This window comes from Zingiber officinale, unplaced genomic scaffold (genome assembly GCF_018446385.1).
Source record: "Zingiber officinale cultivar Zhangliang unplaced genomic scaffold, Zo_v1.1 ctg132, whole genome shotgun sequence".
Classification (NCBI taxonomy): domain Eukaryota; kingdom Viridiplantae; phylum Streptophyta; class Magnoliopsida; order Zingiberales; family Zingiberaceae; genus Zingiber; species Zingiber officinale.
In genome coordinates this window covers 199,916-223,951 of record NW_024589828.1, presented here as the reverse complement: position 1 = coordinate 223,951, position 24,036 = coordinate 199,916, and the positions used below count along the sequence as shown (strand labels likewise).

Below are 24,036 nucleotides of genomic sequence, written 5' to 3'. Positions count from 1 at the left end.
CTCACACAACCGACAACATTTAACTATATATCTATTAGATGTCTTTGTACATTGTCATACGATCTTAAACTAGTTTTTCTTGTTTTCCTTATTTATCATCTACGTGCATTGAAACTACTCTGGTTAATATACTATAGACAAATTACTTGTTCACCCTATGCCACAACTCAAATTCAAATAACAGGAAACACTACCTGTAGATCAACTGATGCTAAATTTACTAGTACTAAATAATGCAAGACTTATTAGCTTAATCAGAGTTGATAAAGGAATATATTAACTAGTAGCTTTACTTCATGAAAAATTAAATTCTCTAAATGAAGATTTGGAAAACAAAATAAAATGTTGAATACTTTCATCCAAGACAAAAGCCATTGCTTATTCCACTAATTACGCATGTTTGGAATAGCATTATTCTCAGATTCAATGTGTCCAGTGGTTTTATTGAATGAACAGGAACTACCAGCCCAGAGACAGGAATTTGAGCAACATACCATGTAACAAGGAGGAGAAGTTGCCAGAAGGAACATAATCATAAATGAGAAGCTTCTCATCTTTGGAGTAATAATAAGCTCGAAGAGGAACTACATTAGGGTGAGGCTTGACCCTTCCAAGCAATTCCATTTGTTGCTCAAACTCTCTCTTTCCAATGATTACTTCCTTCAACCTCTTCACAACAACAGTTGTACCATCTTCTAGAACAGCTTTATATGTGGTCCCATAATTTCCTTTGCCAAGAACCTCTGCAGAAGCTCTTAATAGATCTTCCAAGTCAAAGTTGTACGCACATCCCTCAAAGAAACTCAACTTATTCTTCTCTGCCTCTTGGACACTGCTGCTGTACTCCTCAGGTTTTTCACTCCTTGCACCAAGAGATCCCTTTCCTTTTGATTCTCTGTCACCATCCCCACGTTTCCTCCTGAAGAAGCACAAGAAGACTACAATGACGAGTAGAAGCAGAAGTACTGCTCCACCAGCAGCAATTCCAATAATGGCACCTGTGCTCAATTTTTGCCAAAAGCTTCTTTTTCGTCTTGCAGGGGATACTGGAGGAGATACTCCAGAGCAAGGTGATAAAGGAGATCCACAGAGAAAAGGATTACCCAGAAAAGACTCAGCTGTGAACGTTTGGAGGGATAATGGTATGGGGCCGCTAAGGTTGTTATTACTCAGATTCAGATGCCTAAGCCTGGGAAGTTGAAGATTCGGGATTGGTCCAGACAATGAGTTATTCTCAAGAAGCAATGCACTAAGATGATTAAGGTTCTGGACAGTGGGTGGAATTTCTCCTGCAAAGGAATTGTAGGAAAGATCCAGAAATGTCAGGTTGGAAGATAATGAAGAAGGTATAATTCCAGATAAATTGTTATGTTGAAGGAACAGAGAATGCAACGAAGGAATGGATGGAACATCGGGAGGAAGATGTACGATTAGGCGGTTAGAACGAAGACTTAAGACTTCAAGGGCATCAAGTCTACTAAGAGTATTAGGGGGGATTGTGCCAAAAAGCCCAATGGCTGGCAGCCGGAGACTACGCACGCGAGTATTATCAGGTGTGCATCTTACTCCAACCCACGAGGAACAAATTGGATTATGAGAAGTCCAGTTTAGATTACGGCCATGAGGGACAGAATTAGCAAAGTCTATAAGTGCCTGCTCATCAGACCTTAAATCAGCAATGGCAAATGGTAGGGAAAGTACAAGAAAAGATAAAGGAATTGATATAAAAATCATAAATCGGTCCATTAGAAAAATACTAGGTTAGGGAAAGGGAAAACATAGCATCCCACAAGTAAACTGAGTAGTCAAGTTTATGGAGTTCTTCTGTCCTTCTGCATTGAAGGGGGAAAAAAGATATGAGAATCATACGCTTGAAATAAGTAGAATAAAATTAATTTCTTTTTTCATCAAACATTATTCAAAGGAAAAGTAGAAAGAACAGAACAAGATTTCTGACCAAATGTTAGAAGTAACAGACCATGATTGACTGCAATTGCATTTAAAAGACTAATATATGACTACCAAGTCAATGTGGACACGAATTAGGATCTCTATGATATTAATGCCATTCAACGTGATATTACTAGCATAAATTGTATCTATTTTCTGGAAAGCATTTGCTATTTCTGCAAGTTGTTTAATGACCACAACAACCAGTTGTATCCCGGTCATTGTTCAGAAGGGGACTACAGCAAGTGCCAACCATCTCTCAACTATCAATTAATGTTCATCTTTTTTTCATTCCATATGTTTTTTTTCAAAATTTTCTGCATTAACTGCTAAGATGCCACAATCATTTTCAGAATTAGACCATGATACAAAGCTCCATCGCTTCTGAACAAGGATGAAAAAAAACACCTCCAGAGTCAATGTTTGATTTAATGGTCATGAGAACAAGAGGAAACAACGAAATCCCCAGAGGAAGCCTACTCAATGTTCAGAGGAAACACGAAAATCAAGTACACTGGAATGGACATTAGGAAAAAACACAAAAGATACTTGATCAAAAGAAAAAAGCTCCGTACTTTTAATACCCTTATCAAAGCAACGCAGAAGCACATTCCTCTTTTCTCTTCTCTGCTTAACCTCTTCACCAACCGAAGAGAAAAGCATGGAGCTATGGAGAAGGAAGCCAACACTATAGTAATTAATGGTTGGCATTACATGCCCAGCCTGGCTCACACCAGACCCACCAATTAAAGCACTAAACAAATTATTACACAGTGACAAGAAAACCAGAAGTAGGTACTTAATTAAGAACCCACAGAGCAACTTAAAATATTAATCTATAATCTCAAATCTTACCCGATTCAACTTCATTGAGTATAATAAGGTCTCATTATTCTCATTAATTATGTTTTCTAAGCAATCATCATCCATGCAGAGGAAATCCGCAAGAAGTTCTTCCGCAGAAAAACAAGATAAAGTCGATTTTAGTAAAGTGCAAAATAGTCAACGACACTTGGATATTACTCACCAGAGTGTAAGAACTCGGAGCTCCGGAGGGACAGATCTGTAATCGAACTCAATCATTAAACTTCTCCACTCGAATCTAAAATCCGTCGGGAACTCGAAGGCGTTCGTTCTACAACGAATTCGTCCTCAAATCTCCAAAACTTCCGCTACATCCAACAGACCAAGATCAACCGCCGGCGAACGTACGGCATTCGACTAAGAAACGGAGGAGCTGAAATCGAAGCTGGGTGTGTGAAAACCGAGAGATCACTGGAGGAAAACAAGGGCATTGCTTCAAGACCACGCCTCTACGGCCCCGTCGAAACACCGAGAGTGAATCAGAGTTCCTCCCCTTCCCATATCCCGAGATCGCACACCGAAACCGCATCAAGCTCCATTGAAGCTCTCCCGTCAGTGCTGTTCTCGGCCAACCGCACCCTCTTTCTTCCGCAACAAAAGGGCCGGGGATCCAACGCCGACAGTGTGCTTATACTCAAGCATAACTTATGGGCAGCAGCAATAGCATGAAGGAAAAAACTTCCCAAAGAACCCTTCAAGTATAATTTATTATCTCGACACGGAAAAATCTATAAATTTAGTTAATTCAAGTAAGCATTTTTTAGTCAAAGACAAGAAATTTTTATATTTTTATTTTTATATTTTTTTATATATATTTTAGATGAGGCCCTTGAAATAATATGTTTTCAGTTTAACCATCTAAGATCTTAAAAAGGATGAATAAAAAAAGGTAAATAAAATTTTAAAAAAAAATCTGAATGAGAGTAGCGTGGCCCCCATCCGAACAATAACTTCCCCTACACTCTATCCATACGCTCCTGGTATTTACTCTCTGTTTAACGTGGGATATAAACTGATCTGCCATTCTAGTCCAGTGAGATGAGGGTGCTAGTAGAGTAGCAGTCCAATGGCCCGGACTTAGGCTGGTATAGCTACGGGTCACTCATGTCTGGGCTCATGTCAAGTAGGATAACACGATCCCGGATGAAGATGGGCGGGCACCACTGCCAGCAGTGCACTACTAATGAGTGCACCCATCCCCAGGACTGGTTATTATGGTGGGTTGAGTAGTTGAAATCCACCTACTTGCGTCCCGGGACAGGTAGCCAACTCAATTGCTGCTGGTCCGGGCCAGAATCAAACCAGCAGCAGACCAAAACAAGAACTTGCTTCTAATTACTAGACAACTTATTGATGATATTTCTGCTTCATAGTAATACGGTACCAACATAAATTCACCGAACACGGTTGTTGGCAAAAATCGACTATGAATCCGCTTTAAACGTGAGATCATGATGAGTTGCTGCAGCACGTCTCGACGTGGCTACGAGAACGGTGTTTATTCTAGGGCCCACTTGGAGTTCTATCGTGGTTTGAAGATTTTTGCACAATCAGTGGTTTGAAGATTCTTGATTCTTCAGGAACTAAGTGAAAGCTTATAAAGCTTATAGGGAATGCGTGTTTATGATTCTTCGTGCCTGTGAAAGAAAGCAGATACCTCGTATGGATTCTAGGGAATTAAGTTTATTAACGCGTGCTTAGACAGTTAAATAACTAGCTAGGACAATACATGAGCCATAACAAGCAATCAATAGAAAGTAGGATAGTTTGGGGTAGCAAAGTAGAGTTGATACTTCGTGGTTGATTTTTATTGTACCTGATTCAAGAGCTCCGAGAGGATCCACTGAACTCCCCTGTCAGCTCCAGTTCGCGAATTGAAATGGGCTTTGGAGATAGCAACAACCTCATCTATGAGTATAGTTGCAGAAGCACATAATGGGATAAGATTAAGATTTAATTATTGTTGTTGTATTTTACTAAAAGCACAATCACCCAAAAGCTTCTGAAGAAATTCAGAACCAACAACTCTTTTTTTTAAAAAAAAATAGCAATTTTATGATGAGTCAACCTTGGTGAGCATGGTTTTGCTTGTACCCAGTGTACAATAGATAAGCACACCTCTTAGTGGATCTATACCAATTTGCTTGTACATCTCATGAAAGTTTAATGGTAGCTCGATGGTTTCCTGAATCTCCTATTTGTTAATGTCAAAAACGTACCACAAATCTTGTACAAACAAAGAAGAGTAACAATCACCACAATACTTAACTTGTCCTCCTGATGCTAATTGTTGAAGAAAACGCCTAAATATTATGGTTACAATGTGATAAGGTAGCAAATGAGTTTACCAAACTTCCTCGAAAATACAAAACACAGAATATACTTAAATGTCTTTCTACTTTACAAAATTTAAGAATGTAAGTACGTACCAATCAAGGAAATTATGTGCAGACGTCTAGCAAAAGAAGAGAGATAATTGGCTACATCAAAAAATATCAAGGACCTCTGTTGTACTTAGAGATGAACTGCTGAATATTTCCTTTTTGCCCAAGCTCAACTGTCAGATACAAATTTCCAATATATGATCTTTCTACTTGATCAAACAAGATGGAGAAGAACCACAAATGTAACTATCAAAAAGAAATTTAGCACACTCTAAATAATGATATATTTTGGCAAGCAAAGTATTACCAAAATCTGCCACTTAGCATACATCAACATATAGAATAATTATGCTTTACCAAATATTACTTTATATTTTAGCATACACTAGTTTGTTTTTTTTTTTCACTATCTAGTCATAGTTTTTGCTCTGTAATTATTACTTCCTTCCAATAGATGCAGTTTCAGTATGCCGTCCTATACTTCTGTTAGTAATGGATGCTTTTTCTAAGACATCTATGCTTGTCACATGTTACAAGTGTTGGAAATGTGAATGGAACAAAGAGGTGAAGACGAAGAGATTTTATTGTGCATGAGTTGTTAGTTCCATATTAGAAGTCTTTTGACTTTATTGTTGATTTAAATTATGGCTCATGCATTAATGTTATAAACATATATATGGGGAGAGACTCTCTAGTGTGCAGGGGTGATGTAAATCTAGGGTCCGGATTATACTGAACCAAGGTTGACTAGTGTACGAATACGACATGCGCGCGTTGAATGTCGGACTGATCGAGGTAAGATTTATCCAAGTGAATAAACTAATATTTTTACAACCTGAATCTCTTTTTGCTACCTGCTCAATAGTGTAACGGAAGTATTAATATGAAATTAATGGTGATTTCGTAACATCTCGACATTAATGGCGACATTAAACTCATTAATGGTGATTTAATAATGTTTCAGTATTAATGGCGACATTCAACCGATTAATAATGATTCCGTAATCTCAGCATTAAGAAAGACATTAAATCCATTAATGATAATATTAAACTCAGCATTAAATAACCATAATTTGGTCATTCATTGCAGACAAGGTGAAAGCTCATATGTAAGGAGGCTAGATGTTAGCAGAGTGAAAGAATTCCTCCACCTTCGTTCTCCGATTCTTTTCTCTCAGCCGTGCATCCGTTCGCTGAACTACTCGTGATAGCACTCAAGTGTATCCTTAGTTCGCCACGAACAACCAGTGCTTAGTTGCATGCATGGTTTCGTCATTGTATCCTGGGACATAGACAATCCGAGAGAACCTCGAAGCACAGCCGGAGGTGGGATAAATATATTTCAAGGAAACTGCGTTGAACACAGACCTCAATATCTTAATCAGCAAATTCTCTTCTCAATTCGTCTATCGATTCTCGATTATGTTACGCACCGTATCAACTCTGCAACTTGGACCATCGGAATAGGGATGACAATTTTCCTCGCGGGTTCGGGGCCCCGCGAGGAAAACCCGAAATGGAGATGGGCATCCTCGATTTTTCGGGGATGGGACGGGTTCGGGGCGGGTATGGGAATACTATCCAATCCCCGAACTCGCCCCGAATATTATTATTATTAATATTAATAAATAATAATATGATTTTTTAAAAAAAATATTAATAATAGTGTTAATATTAATATTAAAATTTTTGAAAATATTATTATTATTAATATTATTAATATTGATATTAATATTAATATTGTCATTATTAATAATTATTAAATAATAATAATTATAATATAAATTAAATTTGGGAATGAGGTGGGGATGGGAGAGGGGATGGGGATTTGATCCCCGTGGGTTTGGGTTAGGGAAATCCCCGAACCCGAAAAAATGAGAACGGGGCAGGGATGGGAATGGCAAACCCGCCCCCGCCCCGCCCCGCCCCATTGTCATCTCTACATCGGAAGCCTGGCAAAATCAACCCCGCTGGCAGTCTGAGACTATCCGCTCGGGTCATCTTAATATATAAGTTAGAATTAATTTTGTATAATTTCAATTCTATAATTTCCCCAATATCTCTGACAACAGATTGCCCAACAATAAGTCCACATTATTGAGTGAGCTAAGATCACCTCAATTACTAAGATACAACTTCTAAATCAAATATGAAATTAGCAAACTTCATATCTATTCAAAAAAATATATCATATCAACACACTTATTTAAGCAGGGTAAAGCAATTATTGAATATCCTTCTTTTAATGGGATTATAGTTCAATGAATTACCCAAAATGATTAAAGTTTTGATGATTCTTCCTGGTCGTAATAAGAATATCCAAAAAATTGTTGGATATATGTGAATGAAAAAGAGATGGAAGAGGCATGAAGCTCCATTGTGAATGGGGCTTTAGTCTCATATTAGGAGTTTCAAGGCATATTGGTTGGTTTATATTGGTTCACATGTTGGTCAATATCCCATGGGTCAAGGTTGACTAGGTTAACTAAGCTTAAGTCTTGATTTGGGTTTCAATGTTTGACAATATATATAGATTGCAAGTGCAATAGTCCGTTTGGGGAGATTGTTGAAACAATTCATAGCTGGTCAATGTTTGACCAGGTTGACAAGAAGAAGAGTCAAGTAGGTCAAGATTGACCGGCCTAACTGGAGGTTAGGCAAGATAAGTCCAATAGAAAGGTTGATAGAAGAGGAAAATCCAAGTGGGTCAGTGTTGACCGGACACTTGGCGTTGAAAGATCCGGTGAGTGAAGTCGGGCATATGAAAAGTCCTGGTAAGTGAAGCCAGACAGTTGGAAAGTCCTAGTAAGTGAAACTAGGCAGTTGGGAAAATCCTGATGAGCAAAGTCAGATAAAAAACACTGGTGAGTAAAACCAGGCATGAGAAAAATCTAAGTGGGTCAAGGAGGACCCCACTTGGTGATCGGAAGTCAAACAAGAAGTTGGCAAAGAGAAAGTCCAGATGAGTCAAAGGTTGACCGAACACTTGGCGGTCATAAGTCCAATAGGGAGTTGGTAAAGAACTAGGAAGTTCAGACGTAACAAACTTTCGAAGGTCACAACCTTTAACTCGGATATCGGAATGAGGTGATCTCGAATGTAAAACGAAGCTCATTTCAAGCTCTACACATTTTGCTACTTGCCAATCGATTGGACAATCGATTGGGGGAGTCAATCGATCAGCCAACCAATTGGTTGACGAAGAAACAGGGCAAAATGTCTTGATCGATTAGCTAATCAATCAAGATCTTCCCCAATCAATTGGTCAATCAATTGGGAGAGTTTGGGAGTGAATAGTGAGGTTATGAATCAATTCGGTGATCAATTGAAGCTTCCAATCGATCAGGTGATCGATTGAGAGCGTTTCTTCGCGACGAACAGTGAGTTTCCCAATCGATTAGTCAATCGATTGGGAGAAGATTTCTGCGAAGCACAGTGAGAGCACAGAGGCACTCTGAATTGATCGGTCGATCGATTCAAGCCTCCCCAATCAATTGGTCAATCGATTGAGATATAACCATTGTGCAGGTTGCAAGGTTTGGACGGCTGGGATCGCTGGAATTTGACGTGGCAATTGATTATGGGCCTTAAAAGCACGGATATAAAGGCAACGATGAGTTTAAACGCCGGATATCTCTTCTCCATCTTCTCCGTCGGTTCTTGGAAGTCTTAGGAGGAAAAGTGCTGCTGCATTTCCCATCTTCAAGAGGCATTCAAAGCAAAAAAAGCTCAAGGATTCAAGGTTCAAAGTGTCAAGTCATTTTCGATTTGTATTTAAGTTTTGTTTTCTTGTTTCGAGTTGTATTTTCTTATTCTTGAGTTGTAGAGGTTTCTCCACCTCCGGTTGTTTCGAGAATAAGTTGTTTTCATAGTGGAGAGTGTGCTCAGCGTGGATTTTTGGATTAGTCACCTCATCTTGAGGTGGATACTATGTAAATCCTACTTGTTAGCATTAAGAGCTTGCTTTGAGTTTATCCGTTGCAAAATCAACATCGACGAAGCGAGCTAGCGAGCGAGACAAGCTATTCACCCCCCTCCCCCCCCTCCTCTAGCTCCAAAGTGTCCCAATATCACATGCATTAATGATATGAACAAATGCATAGAGAGAGGCTCTCTCTCACACGTGGGTGTGCAGGGGATGCAAATCTAGAGCCCGGATTGCACAGAACCAATTGACTCGTGTGCGAGCACGACCTGCGCATGCGAAATGCCAGATCGGTCGGAGCAAAATTTGTCCAAGTGGAACAACCAATATTTTGTTACATAAACTTTTTGCTACTTATTTAAGGGTGTAACGAATGCATTAAAATAAAGATTAATGCAGCCGAGTGAGACGTTAGCGTTTCACAGCTGACAAATAATGATCATTAAACGATCATAAACGCTGCCCAACATTTTGCTACATAAACTTTTTGCTACTTATATAATTAAGGAGGCTGCGACCACAGGCAAAAGGTTGCACGCTCACAAAGTTGAAGTTCTCCACCTACGTTTACCTTCTCTTCTGTCGTGCATCTCTTGCTCGACGGAGTACAGTGCCCGTAATAGCAGTCGAGTACCTCTCAGTTCGCCGTAACCATTAGTGCTTCGTGGGAATTACAGTGCACTGTTATATCCTGGGAAACAGACGACCCGAGGAAACCTCGAAGCACAGCAGAAGGTGGGGCGAATCTGTTTCAAGGAAACTGCGATCCTCGCATGCCTCAGTCCATCCGGCCGCTCAAATTTTGCGTTCGCTTGGACGCTAACTTGGTCGACCTTTGTGTTCGCTCGACCCTCTGCTCGCCCGGTCTCTTCTCCGCTCGGCTGCATGCCCGTCCGTTCGCAGTTTGCTCGGCCACTTCTTCGCTCGGCTACACGCCTATTCAGCCTTTGCTCGCCCGACCCTACTTCACTTGGTTGCACACCCATTTGGATTCAGCTCGTTCGGTCAGTTCGCTCGGCCACTCACTCAGTTCGCTCCGTTGCTCGCCCAGTTCGCTCGGTCGCTCATTCGCTTGGTCGTTCGGCCGCTCGACCACTTGGTCTGCGACTCGCTCGTCCGGTCGCTCACTCGCTCGGCCTCTTTGCTCACTCGGCCGGTCACTCACCTGTTTAGTCTCTTGGTCGGCCGCTCGCTCAGTTTGCTCGACTGTCCACTCACTTGCCCGGCGGGTCACTCATCTGCATTCAGCACTTGGCAGAAATCAACCTCTACTGATAATCTGAGATTATCTACTCAGGTCATCTTGACAGATAAATTGAATTTAATTTGATGTATTTAAATCCAACTAATTTCTAAAATCTTGACAACAGATTATTTTATCCAACAAAAACGTTATCAAACTATCACTGACCCCACCTCATCATACATGTTGAAACCAAGGACTATTTCCATCTCAATGCTTGCTTTGTCTTTTGATGGATAATGGATTATAAGAGAGAAAAAATACTCTATTTCAGCAATTTAAATGGAAGAGTCTCCTAAAAAAAGTAGAAGTATCGATTTGTAGCCTGCATCTCATTTGCAAGAGATATTGAATTTTCCAAAACCATAATCCTTAAATATTTAAATCAGAACGGGATAGTTTCAACTATGAAAGTATAGTGAAAATATCAAACATTCCACGTAAATCACTGAAGTGAAAGTTTTAGGCTTTTACCACTCACATTGCAGGTGGCGTCTGGCCTCTCAATTGGCTGAGGTGGGATACGCCTGAATCGGAATCGGCATCGTCATCGGGGTGCAAAACATCGGCGATGGCATTGCAGTGACGATGAAACGCGACGGACACAAGAAGGTTTGAGGAGTTCCTGATTGATAGTGCTCATGGATTCCGGACGCACCGATTGTGATTGACCATCCACAAGCGAGGGGATTTTAAAGATATATCTCACACGCTTTGCGTGCGACCGAGGGATTGTCTCTGATCGAGGGTTGTGATTATATCACGCTCGTGCTACCAAATCATCTACCGTTCATTTTCCCGCTCTGTTTGTTCGTCTTCGATTTTTGTAATGAAGTTAAGGAATTTCTATAATTAGTAACTTTCTATTGTAGATTTTTTTAAAAAAAAATTAATTATATATATACCAATTGGAGGCAGAAAATTCATCTCCATAACTCAGCATAAAATAGAGGAGAGCTGAAAACAATAAACGATACCGATACCGAAGTTAGCTGAGACAAAGATCGAGACTGAGATTGATACCAATACTGATACTATTCGCCCAACTTTGAATTAATATCACCTTTGTATCTTCCAGTCTGCCTCTTTGCTAAACAAATTCCACTGCTCATCAACAGAAAGAGGAAACAATCAGATGTACCTTCTCTGACACTAAAACATGAAAGCATTCAACCTCAGAGCATTGTTCATTTGTTCATCAGTCAAGAGGCACAGTATCAGTCGATCAAAGTCGACAAGCGAAAATGAATAAAATGAATGTTCCTGGTTTACATCACATTTAACTCAGCTTTACTGAACATGGACAGCAACACCATAAGTGCTTCGGCAAAACCTTCTCTCTTTTGAAAGAGAACTGTGGCTAGATCAACATAAGCATGCACGTCACAGTACAACTCCATTTCAGAAGCTAATCTTTAGAAGGGATTTGATCAGATACCAACAGAGCTAGCGTTTGATGAAGATAACCCCTGGGAAACATCATATAATTCTACTGTCCCATTTTTGCTCGTTTCATCCCGTTGTTGAAAGGAGAAACACTGCCATTTGGACGAGGGCTGACCTCTCTTAGACTAGAATTTAGCATTGCTAATTCTCGGAGCTGCTGTCTTTTGTAGAAATCCTGTGACTCGTCCTGTGATAATAGTTACATACGGTTCAATGAGTCTCTTTTATATGCTCATCTGTGGATAGATAAGGAATGCTCAAGTAACTTAGAAATACTCACAACTGGTTTTAGTAACTCTTCAATAATTTCCTGTGCATCTCTCAATCTTCTGTCAATGACATTCGCAGGCAACTCAGCCTCAATCAAGATATGCAACGGATCATTCAAGTGTTCATAACCTGATCTTCCTCTCAATTTATTCTCCTTCAAAAGAACATTAGCTCAAGGTTTAATACGGTTGTAGTGTGATGGCCATTGTTCATAGACAAATTAGATTTTAAAACTACAAGATGAAACTAATATTTGATAGCATGCTTTATATTGCATTCTTTTTATTTTATAATTCCGGAAAGGTGGACATTAGATAATGCTATATAAGAAGTTATCAAACTTTTTGTTACCTGAACAGGATCTTTTATTGAACCACTTCCTCTTATATAAATACGGCATCCTGTTGACGCTTCAATTCTTTTCAGGGAATTACCCCTTGGCCCGAGAAGACGCCCAACAAAATTGAACTAAATGCCATATAAAAGAGTGAGCAACAGTTCAAAGAACAGAACAAAAGATGCATAGGGTAGAAGACATACACTAGGATAAGCATCGACTGGAATTTCTAAACGCAAAATTTTCTTTAAGGTGGAGGAACTTGGAGATGTAGTTGGTACTCGCCAATCCACAGCAACTTCTTGAGCAAAACCTATTCTCTTATCAAGGATTAATTGTAATTCTCAATGCTAGGTAGGGAGAAAATATTCAATTTCAATCATTATAACAGTAAGCAACGAAAACACCTAGAAAGTTTAACAAATATATCAAGGCTTCCTTTATTTCTTGCAAAAAGGGAACATTTTACCTTACCAGACTATGTTAGTGATAATTCACAGTTGTTAACCCATTCTCAGTAATTTAATGAGGATTCTTAATATGATTTAAAAACACTCACAACTAAGTTTTCTTAACTTGGAACAGTTGTGGGAATTTAGAAAATATCAAGACAATTGTCATTGAAGAAATGAAGTAATATATTAAATAGCCATTGTATTTCCATATGAATGAATCCAATTGCTAACTGTATATATTGCTTAGTTAATCAGATCTGTTTTCCAGGGACTCCTGTTCCAAATTTTCAATGTCTTCACATCCTCCCCTACTTAACAATCTAGAAAGCAAAATTTCAAAAATAGAAGGTTTTAAGTAATAACCAACACCAAAAATATTAATTCCTGAGTTGCTGAAGTTTCTAGGCCAACAAATAGAGTCCAACACCAAGGACATTATAAAAAAGGAAGCATGCATTTAAATAGGAAAAAAAGGAAGGAAATACTGAATTAGTGTAAATCTTTTCTTACAAGATGTTCCACGTCTAGTAATTTGATGTAGATATACTAAGAAATTAATAATTACTCTATTGATGATTAGCCTACATAAACAATTAACCGGTTGTCTCGACTCAACCAAGTTCATTTCCATACTAGTTATTTCAAGTATTTTATGTCATGTCTTTGGATAAATGTCAGAGTGTCCACCCTTTTTAACAGAACATTAGTATAGACTAAAAATCAGACAATAATTATCTGCAAAGATGTTGAATTAGAGAATATTGGATGGGTCTTCTTTTCAAAGTAGAGCAGTGTTTAGCCCCATGGTGATTAGTGGTTAGCCAATTAATTAAGATAAGTGGTTAGCTAATTAATATCAACCTAGTATTAGAGCAGGAGGCCAAGGGTTCAAATAATACCAATCTGTTCCTTCTGCATCATGGGTCTGAGATTTGCGTTTGCTTAGAAATCTAGCAGCCTAGGACATTATATGTCAACGACCAAAAATCAGGCCTGAGAAAACAGGCTAGATCATCTTTCGGTCAGACAACTTCAGACCTAGATGTTGATAGAGTTTGTCCATACATATAGTTGATCTATAGTAGTGTTTCCTAACTATGCTAATGTACCAAATTTTCTCTAGATGCATTCAAGTGACTAATTCTGTTCAATCAAATCTTTCAAACAAAATTGCTAAATTAAAACACATTTCCAAATAATCAAACAAGAGAGATAGATTACCTACTCAGGATCCAACACATCATTGTGTAAAGAAAAATCATTGTCTATTCTAAATTGACTAAGGCAATTCACACATTGCTACCTCCTGTGGAGATCCAACCCAGCCACCATAACCAGGCACCCTGGCATTAGAAATAAGGGTAGAAATAGCCATGGGACTGGGACTTCTATGCCGCAGCTGGTTATTGTCATCAAAACCTTGAACGTGAAGCGTACCTGAGACTCGCATTATCTCTGCAAGCAAATTATTGTTGGACACTATGTGAGACAAATAGGATCCAACATACATGGCTCACTCATACTTGAAAAGAAAAAATAACAGATCGCCTTACATGATGATCTCTACCAATCTACCATTTGTTGGTAGTAAAAAGAATTATCATAATATAAATGATAGACAATTACCTAGTGCCAACAAAAAGATCCATAATTTACAACAAGAAATGGTATTCATAAAAATTTCTCCGAGTAAATTATACAATCCAATACCAAAGGAAACATGAAATGCATAGATGACTAATGTAGTGATTGGAAAATTGAAGATAGTAGTAGTTCATACAAAAGTGTAAATACATATGTATAAGCTATAAATCATAAAATGGACCTAAAGAGGAAGGCATATGTAAGAACAAGATTAAAGAAGCATCAAATCTACAACAAGAAGTGTGTATCGACTGAAGAGAGGTCCTGTCCTGAAATTCTTGTATAACAGGGGAAGATGAACAGACACATCACGAGTTGATGATCGAAACTGAAAACCTTATGAACCCTAAAAAAACTCCTAACCTTGATTCACTAAGCGGCTACATATAGGAAGAACCTGCATGAAAGGTCCCAGCTTTTGATGTTCTGCTAACAGCTCCGCTAGGTAGTGACTGTTACAGCGATAAGAAGAGTCTAAATCATCACAAAGCCCAAATATTTGGACAAGAAATGGGAGAAATCTGCTGCTATACCTGTCGACGTCCGATGTGCTTCTTATCTGTGGGGAGACAACTCTGGCAGGGGAGAAGCCGTGGCCGTATAAGCCAGACATGCTGGTGGAGAGCAAAGAGAAATTAGAGAGCGCCCAGCTTTGGGCACCGGAAGAAGGCTTCAGGCCTCAGCCCCCTTTATCGGTCCGAGGACAACGCTATGACTCATAGAAGAAATATATAGCAGGGAGTAAAAAGAGGTTTAGGAGAGAGATTATAGAGCGGTCCTGTGGATGCTTCTGAGGAACCGAGCAGGTATAAATAGGTGCATGGATACGGGAAGAGAGGCATACTGCTGAAAGCTTGTCATTTAGATTAAAAAATAGTGTAATTTTTTTTCATTGTGCTAAAATTTATAACTTGGGATGGTGCTACAATACTATCATGGAATCTCAATCTCAGTAGCTAGAGATCATCCATAGAGTCTCAATAGAACACATGAGTTTGTCAGAATGGTCCCGGAACATGAAATTAATTTTGTAGAGTTTATTGACTCAATATGTTGCATATATTTGGTAGATGTGTCCATCGTCTGGAAAAGAGGAGAGAAGAATCTTGCTGCTGACGTTGAAGGGACTCCAACTTTGTATACGATATCAGATGCACCCTTTTGGGAGACATATGTGAAATGGTTAATGGACGGAGTAGTCTTGCGAGACTTGATGGAGTCAATGGGCAAGAAGATGGTTGGGCTAATTGACGAGAGTTTTTATTGTTTTCACATGAGAATGAAAGACTTTGGCTAAAGCGGCTGCAGGGGCATGACATCGCCCATGAAGCAATCAATAATTAACATCACACCTTCCTTGTTAGCCTTTTCTTCCCATCTCGAGGAAAGTAAAAATTGCAGAGTATTAGGCCCAAATCGTACGCTGTATATATCAGTATATGATCGCCGAGTCAAGCAAGTTTTGATTACTTGAGGAACATATCACATCAGTAAACAGTAGGCTGCTCAGTTCCTTAAAGTATGATGCATCTCTGCCACCAATAATTCATAATCAAACAACTGTTGCGAGTATTCTTTTAATTACATATTAACACGCAGCTGAGTTTAAGAATCCGAGCTCGCGTACGTAGACGTAGTAGTTCAGATAGATACTCCAATGTGTTTAGTAGAGAAATTATGGCAAATTAGACCAGAGAGGAACGCATTAAAGCTGGTGCAGTGCGAGAACAAGCTGATAAATAATATAATTGGAGTGAGGAAGGAAGGACAGTGGCAGTGTAGAGTAAGAGTAGATATTGGTGGAGCATAGGATTCCCTGGAGAAGTAATATAAAAAGCACATGGCAAGGCACGTTGAGATGGGCAAGGGACAGATGTGTAGGGGTTCGCCCACAAAAGCTCCCTCCTTTTCTCAAACCTCCTCGCACATGTGCCACCGTTGCCCCCCTCCAATAAAGTTAAATTTGTGTGAATCCATAGCAGTTGGTGGGGAGTGGGAAGTCCATTACAAACAAACAAACAAACAACCAGACAGCTCTCTGCTCTCTAACACTGGGGGGGCTCCGAATCTTGATGCCATTGTTAATGGCTACTTAGTTCGGCGTGCAGCGCACGAGGATGGCACACGTGAGGTGAGGTGAGGTGAGGGCTCTGCTGTTTCATGGGGATATTCAAGATGGATGGGTTGTGCCTGGAGTTGGCTTGAATCCATGACAAAGGAACAACTTTGCTGAAAGTTGTATACATTTTGGAGGGATTCAGCATATATATTTAATTGTATTCGTCAAAGCCAAGGAGGGGAGTTGTCATGGTGTGTGTCATCTTTGTCTGCCTAGGTACAACACGAACAGTGCTGCAAAATAGCTATTTTAGAGTTTGGGCAATTGCCGTATATTTAAAAAAATATGAGCAGAATATAACTGTCTTCTCGGATGAAAACATTTGCCATTCTTTGGGGTGTATTTTAAGGAAATATTTAGTGGCAGAGGAGTCAGTAGCGTCGAGCAGTGAAGCGAAGCCCTGCAGGATGGGATGCTCTCCGGCCAAAATGGATATGTTATATATTGAGGACTAGTTTACAATAAGAATAATGAAGCATCAGCATTTATTGACATTTAAACTAAAAGCATTTTTTTCAATATATTATAGCATTTAGTGACGAATATTTTAGACAAAATTGAAATTATTAGTTTATAGATTATAATAAATAATCTATTTTCAGATCAGATAATTGGATTATTAATTCCGTCTAAAAGCGGTGAACTATGAGACACCGATGAACTAACATGGTGACTAAAGTAAGACTTCCACTGAAGGGCTCTGGAAATTGCATGCAAATACTAACAAAGGGGGAGAAAAATCGTCAGTAAGCGGGCAATGAGGGGTCTCTGACGCGGCTACTTTGACGATCAAGTTAGAAACGAAGGGAGCAAAATAGTAACGTAAATAGAAGAAAATATGAGACTATGCGCGCGTATACCTATACCAGTAGAGAAGAATCTCTTTTATAATGTCTCTCACAATTTTCGCATAAAATGAGACATCAGCTCACTGCGAGACAACTTGCCTAATCATCATGCTTCTACCATATCTAATAGTCACATCGTGAGTATGGAAGGATGCATTGTGTATCTATACACAAATATGATTTTTTGACTCTCTAACAAATTCACGTATTGTATTAATGGCAAAATGGGATCATAAGCCACAGACCAATTGAGCTGATAGTTAGAAAATAGGCCTAGCATAAGGAGTCCACTTTCTCAGGAGACCTAAATGGGTTGTGATACTATCTCAAAAGGGAGTAGAGCTTTAGAGGCAACTAGCAAACTACAGTGCTGGCCCCCTGAGAGCCTGTCTGATCGACCTTAGCCGATCGAGAGAGAACGGAGAGCAGAACCTAGTGAATGTCTGGCAGAGCTGAGGAGTGAGGCCCCTTAAGAGCCTATCCAACCGACTTACCCAGTTAGGAGAGAATGGGGAGCGGAGCCCCTTGAGTGTCCAACAAAGCCGAGGAGTGAGACCCTTTGAGAGCTTGTCCGATCGGCTTGGCCAATCGGGAGAGAACAGAGAGTGGAACCCCATGAGTGCCCGATAGAACCGAAGAGTAGGGTCTCTTAAGAGCTTATCCGATCAACTTAGCCAATTAGGAGAAAATTGGGAGTGGAGCATGTGAGTGTCCAGTAGAGCCGAAGAATGGGGCCCCTTGAGAGTCTGTCTGATCGACCTTAGCCGATCGAGACAAGGTGGGGAGCAGAGCCCCATAGGTGTCCGACAGAGTTGAGGAGTTAAGCCCCTGACAACTTGTTTGATTGACCATAGTTGATCGGGAGAAGATGATCCTGCTAGGCTAGCTACTCAGTCTTTCACCTGCTTTCGACTTTAACTGCCCTTCATGCTGGCTCATTGACCTATGAACCTCACTAAGGACCCTTCCCTATTTTTCAATTAGAATTTTCTTAACTTGGCACACCCTTAGGAATCTTTGATAACCATAAGGAAAGCTTTCTATGTCACGTATAATACTTACAAAATTTTTCAGGAACCAATGATTTTTCAAAAACCATTCTTTATTTCAAAGACCAAAAACATTTTCAAAATGTTCAACGCTCCCTCCCACTTTAATTACACCCTAATTTTCTTGATTATCAACAAGGATGATCTACTTATGTGTCTTAAAGATCTAGGAACTTAGTGTTGACCCAGAGATTTTGTATTCAAGTGTTGGTCAACTAATTATTTTTAAAAATATATGTTTTTAAATCATTTAATCATAAAAGATTTAAAAATTAAAATATTTTTAATTGTTTTTCTTAACAACTCATTCATTCTACATTTTTAAATATAATCTCTCACTTATTCTATATTGAATTATAATAATTGATTGACATTTGAGTTAAATTCAGATTTAACAATTAGTCAGTTAAATGTACCTTTCAAAAATTAACTTTCAAACTATGACAAATCACAGGAGTCTTCTTGTATATTGAAATAATTATCACTCTAGAGAAAGCCTTTTAAACAAATTATTCACTTAACCTTCCTCTTAAAAAACTCTGATCTAACTAGTCCAGAATGTAGTGAGGTAGTTTCGATTAGTTTTATTTAGTTAAGTAGACCAAGTAAAATATGTTTTACCCTACTTGACTCCCTAGACCAAGTTTCCATAATTCACTATCATCTTGCCTCATCTTGGTATTAGATTAGGCAAATGTCAAGCAAGCCTGTTGTCTTTATCTAACTATTCTAAATTAAGAAATAAACGATTAACCTTAATGACATGACATTTATTAATATAAAAATTAATTAAATATATACATGCTTATGACAGTTATACATGGTCAATAAGTCAAACAATTTTCAATTTGATTATGTAAACCCGTAAATATGTCACCCTTTGATATATTTTAATTTTTATTAATTTCAAGATTTAGTTTCAAAATTTTATTATTTAAATATGAATTTTTGATATTTGAATTAGAATTTATTTTATCTTTTAAATTTATATCTTTAAGTTTATCTTGATTAATAATTAAATTAAGGTTATAAATAATTTTATCTAGTTTTATTTTAACTTGGTCATTTTTTGAATTTAGATTATCTTGATTAACTATTTAAGTTTCAAAATTCAAATTTATCTTAATTTTTGGATTAATTAAATTATTATGTATTTCTAATTTTTAAAGATTTTATTAATTTATTTGGATTTGATGAATTTATTTAATTTTAAAATTTCTAAATTAATTAAATCTAAATTTTTATTAATTAATTATTTAAATTAATTTGGTTTTTATTTGACAAAGCCAAGGATTATGTTGATCTAATGAAAATTTTGATTGACCTTATCAAAATCTAAACTATTATTAATTAAGAATTATCAATTAAAGTTAAATTTAGATTAACTTAAAATCAATTTTTGATTTAATCAAGTTAAAAATTAATTAAATTTATTTCGGATTAAATTGATTTCCGATGGAGTAAAATTCATTTGATTAATTAAGTCAAAATTGTGAATTAAATTATTTAAGTTCGGATTCAATTAAAATAGTTTAAATTAAGGATTTAACTTAGAATTTTTAAGTTTGATTAATTTATTTTGTATCAATATAGTGAAAATAAAATTATTCAATATAACTGATCCCGTCCGGAAGCTGAGTCGGACAGAGACTGGCCGCGCTGTCGCTGGTGTTGACGGGAAGTCGTTGAGACGCCTGGTTGACCTGGTACCTCCTGGAAAGGTTTCCACGGGTGGATGGCGGAGGGTGATGACGGGGACGATGAGGCGAGGGTTCTGCACACACTTAGACAAGCCGCCTTCACGTTAGAGACCAAGAGCCAGGAAAAAGTCCCCGGGTCAGACCCTCCGACGTTCAAGTCAGGTACTTTTCCCCCAAAAGCACAATGAAAGGACAAAAAGTAAAAGACGAGTGCGAAAAGACGAGTGAGCATACCTGCGTAGAGACAAAGTCTCCTTTTTTATATGGCAGTGGGTACTTCCGGAGTCTGACAAGTGTTAAGGAATGTCGGGTGTCAGGATTTGTTTGGCAGTAAATGACACATAGCATCTTCCTATAGGTTTAAGGAGCAATCGTGGATAATGAGCCCTAGACCGTTAGCATATTCTCTGACATGCAGTGATTATTCTCTGACGGGTTGTTACGATTCCCTGGCTTGATTGTCGTATAGTGTATGCTCGCCCCGATCTGTTAAGTCGTATAATGTATGCTCGCTCCGGTCTGTTAAGTCGTATAGTGTATGCCCGCCCCAGTCTGTTGACCTTAGACTGGGTCCTCGTACCTGCAAATCTTGACCTGTAGGCACAGACCTGCATTCCCTGACTTGTGTTTGTTGTCCCGTAAATCCAGATCTGTATGTCCCGCCCTTCATTTGTCATTCGGTCTATCACGGTAGATCCAGACCTGCGCCTACCACCCTATCAATTGAGGCATTCGCTTGTCGTTCTTCAAGTCTCGTCCCGTATACACAACCCTGCTCCGTATTTTATCCTGTACGTCATGAATCGTTGGTCCTCATTTCCTATTCTGCCTGTCTCGTCCTGTAAATCTCGACCTGTAAGTCTTAGTCCACATATCCCGACCTGTATGACCTGGTCTGCATATCCCAACCTGTACGACCTGGTCCGCATATCCCGACCTGTACGACCTGGTCCGTATATCCTGTTCTGCATGTCTGTAAGTCCTGACCTACATCCCGTAAGTCCTGAATCGTATGTCTTGGGCTATACTTCTTGTTCTGCCTGTCTCGCCCCGGTCTGTTAAGTCGTATAGTGTATGCTCGCCCCGGTCTATTAAGTCGTATAGTGTATGCCCGCCCCGATCTGTTAAGTCGTATAGTGTATGCCCGCCCCGGTCTGTTGACCTTAGACTAGGTCCTCGTACATGCAAATTTTGACCTGTAGGCACAGACCTACATTCCCTGGCGCATTCCTTGGCTTGTGTTTGTTATCCCGTAAATCCAGATCTGTACGTCCCGCCCTTCATTTGTCATTCGGTCTATCCTGGTAGATCCAAACATGCGCCTACCGCCCTGCCAATCGAGGCTTTCGCTTGTCGTTCTTCAAGTCTCGTCCCGTATGCACAACCCTGCTCCGTATTTTATCCTGTACGTCTTAAATCGTATGTCTTGGCCCTCATTTCCTGTTCTGCCTGTCTCGTCCTGTAAATCCCGACCTGTAAGTCTAATTAGTCCGCATATCCCGACCTGTACGACCTGGTCCGCATATCCTGACCTGTACAACCTGGTCCGTATATCCTGTTCTGCATGTCCGTAAGTCCTGACCTGTATCCTGTAAGTCCTGAATCGTATGTCTTGTCCTACATTTCCTATTCTGCCTATCTCGTCTTGTAAATCCTGACCTGTAAGCCTTAGTCCGCATACCCCGATCTGTACGACTTGGTTCATATATCCTGTTCCGCATGTCCGCAAGTCTTGACCTGTACGTCTTTGGTCCGCGTATTCTGCTCTGCGAGTCTTATCCTATAAATCTCGACCTGTAAACCTTAGTCTGCATATCCTGACCTGTATGTCTTTGGTCCGGGTATCCTGCTCTGCACATCCTGGTTCGTATATCTCGACCTGTATGTCCTACCTTCTGAGTTCCTACTTGACATGTAGGCCTAATCCCGGAATGTCACTTATGTCCGACCGGGACCATCCTGTAATCTGAACCTTTGACCACCACGTAGGCCAGACTTTTGACCACCACGTAAGCTGGACCTTTGACCATTATGTAGGTTTGACTTCTGACCGCCACGTGAGCTTGACTTCTGACCGTCCCATGGGCTTGACTTTTGGTCACGTCAGCTATCCGACTCTACTATCATACACTGTATCGCAAAAACCATTAATTAATTCTAGATTAAATTAACATTTGTTTAAATTAATTATTCCTGAAATTAATTAAAATTTCAAATTAATCTCAAATTATTAATTAAGTTAAAATTAAGTTAATTAATTTTGAATTATGAAGTTTGAATTAAGTGAACTTAATTATTAAGTTGGATTAATCGATAAATTATTATTATTTTTGGATTAATAGTTAAGTTAAAATTAAATTAATTTTGGGGATGAAATAATTATTAGATTAATTATTATTTTGATTAAATTTAAATTGATTAATTATTATTTACTTAATTCAATTGATTAAATTAATTTAGGATTGATTTGATTAATTAATTGTTTAAAATAATTAATTTAGGATTATTTATTTAATTAATAATTTTTAATTATATAAATGACGGTTAATTAAATTGTCAAACATCTAATCCTAGAGACTAATTGCACTAATAGAGAGGTTGCTTGATAGCGATCACATATTGGCCAACCGACCAGCTACACTGAGACTCGATGTTGGATATCTGACATGTTGTGGAGCAATTTAGGGAGACAGCCGTCCTTTCTAGAGATTTGCATCACTTCCACGTGTTGTACTATTCTTTCTTCTCAAACCGCGAGGAGAAGGCTCAGTATGGTTCTTCATGTCACTAGGGGGGAGGAGGGGGTTGGACTAGGTGTTTCCTTCTTCTAAGTAGCATGAGTTTCTTCCATATTGATGTATTCGACAGTTCACCCCAACAAACTATCAAAATCCTTCAGGAGTTTCTCACGGAAGAATGGGAAAAAATTTTATCAACGAGTCCATGAGAAAAAACACTCACTAGTATTTTAGAGTCCCTGAGAAAAGACACTCACTAGTATTTTAGAGGTTGTGGAGGGAACATCCTAAGCCACCCTATTAAACCGATTTATGTACGCCTTCAAGGATTACTTTGCTCCCTGCTTGAGGGCAAAGAGGCTCAAGTTGATTTTATGATACCTTCAATTGCTGATAAAATGATACAAGAAGGTCCTCTTGAAATCTTTGAAGTAATGGATTCGTTAGAGAGACAGTCGAACTACCTCTGCGTTGAACCGGATAAGGTGGTTAAAAACGCTCAACACTTCACTTCATCCATGTAATGGTGCAACAATGCGACATTTTCAAATCGTCGAAGATTGTCTTCAAGATCGATGGAACCTCCATATTCTATGATCGATGGAGGTCGAAAATGTTTGACAACTTGTCTTCAAGAATCTTATGATTGAAGGGCACGCTTGGCCCCTTAGGGGGATCGTTACCGGTAGAGGTCTTTCTGTAGGTGCAGCGGAGGCCGGCAAGAGGGGGGGTGAATTGTTGAAATAAAAAATAAACTATACCCTCCTCGGATTTCAACTCAGAAATAAAAGCAGTAGAAAAATAATAGCAACTAAACTAAGGAGACAGAAAATAAATCAGAAACAGAGTTTTAACCTGGTTACAACCAAGAGGGTTGTTAATCCAGGGCGATGAAAAGCGCACTAACAAAAATCTCCTTTACTGTAGGCAGAGAAGCCTTTTACACTTAGAACGCTCACTTAGTTGCTAGAAATTGATTACAAGTTGGATGCTTGAGTTGTATTAAATTCCTAGTTCCAGGGGCCTTTAAATAGCCTCTGGAAATCTGATCTCGAGGGTCCAAG

The 24,036-nt window shown here is 39.0% G+C and overlaps 2 protein-coding genes across 4 annotated transcripts; both read right to left on the bottom strand.

The window, feature by feature from the left end:
- Positions 1 to 252: 252 nt before the first annotated feature.
- LOC122036078 (probable inactive receptor kinase At5g58300) lies at positions 253 to 3,475 on the bottom strand. Of its 2 annotated transcripts, none has more exons than XM_042595271.1 (2): positions 2,978 to 3,475; positions 253 to 1,832 (listed from the first exon to the last, which is right to left on the bottom strand). In XM_042595271.1, the coding sequence occupies exon 2, from the start codon at positions 1,744 to 1,746 to the stop codon at positions 460 to 462; it is 1,287 nt and encodes a 428-aa protein (XP_042451205.1). In that variant the 5' UTR covers positions 1,747 to 1,832; positions 2,978 to 3,475; the 3' UTR covers positions 253 to 459. The 2 variants fall into 2 exon arrangements, with proteins under 2 accessions (XP_042451205.1, XP_042451206.1); XM_042595272.1 differs by lacking the exon at positions 2,978 to 3,475 and adding an exon at positions 2,526 to 2,944.
- Positions 3,476 to 11,526: 8,051 nt separating this feature from the next.
- LOC122036076 (KH domain-containing protein SPIN1-like) lies at positions 11,527 to 15,309 on the bottom strand. Of its 2 annotated transcripts, XM_042595270.1 has the most exons (7): positions 15,052 to 15,306; positions 14,882 to 14,970; positions 14,178 to 14,329; positions 12,623 to 12,739; positions 12,434 to 12,550; positions 12,093 to 12,236; positions 11,527 to 11,999 (listed from the first exon to the last, which is right to left on the bottom strand). In XM_042595270.1, exons 1-7 carry the CDS (start codon positions 15,129 to 15,131, stop codon positions 11,856 to 11,858), a joined length of 843 nt encoding a protein of 280 aa, XP_042451204.1. In that variant the 5' UTR covers positions 15,132 to 15,306; the 3' UTR covers positions 11,527 to 11,855. The 2 variants fall into 2 exon arrangements, with proteins under 2 accessions (XP_042451204.1, XP_042451203.1); XM_042595269.1 differs by having other exon boundaries at positions 14,882 to 15,309.
- Between the last annotated feature and the right edge of the window lie 8,727 nt (positions 15,310 to 24,036).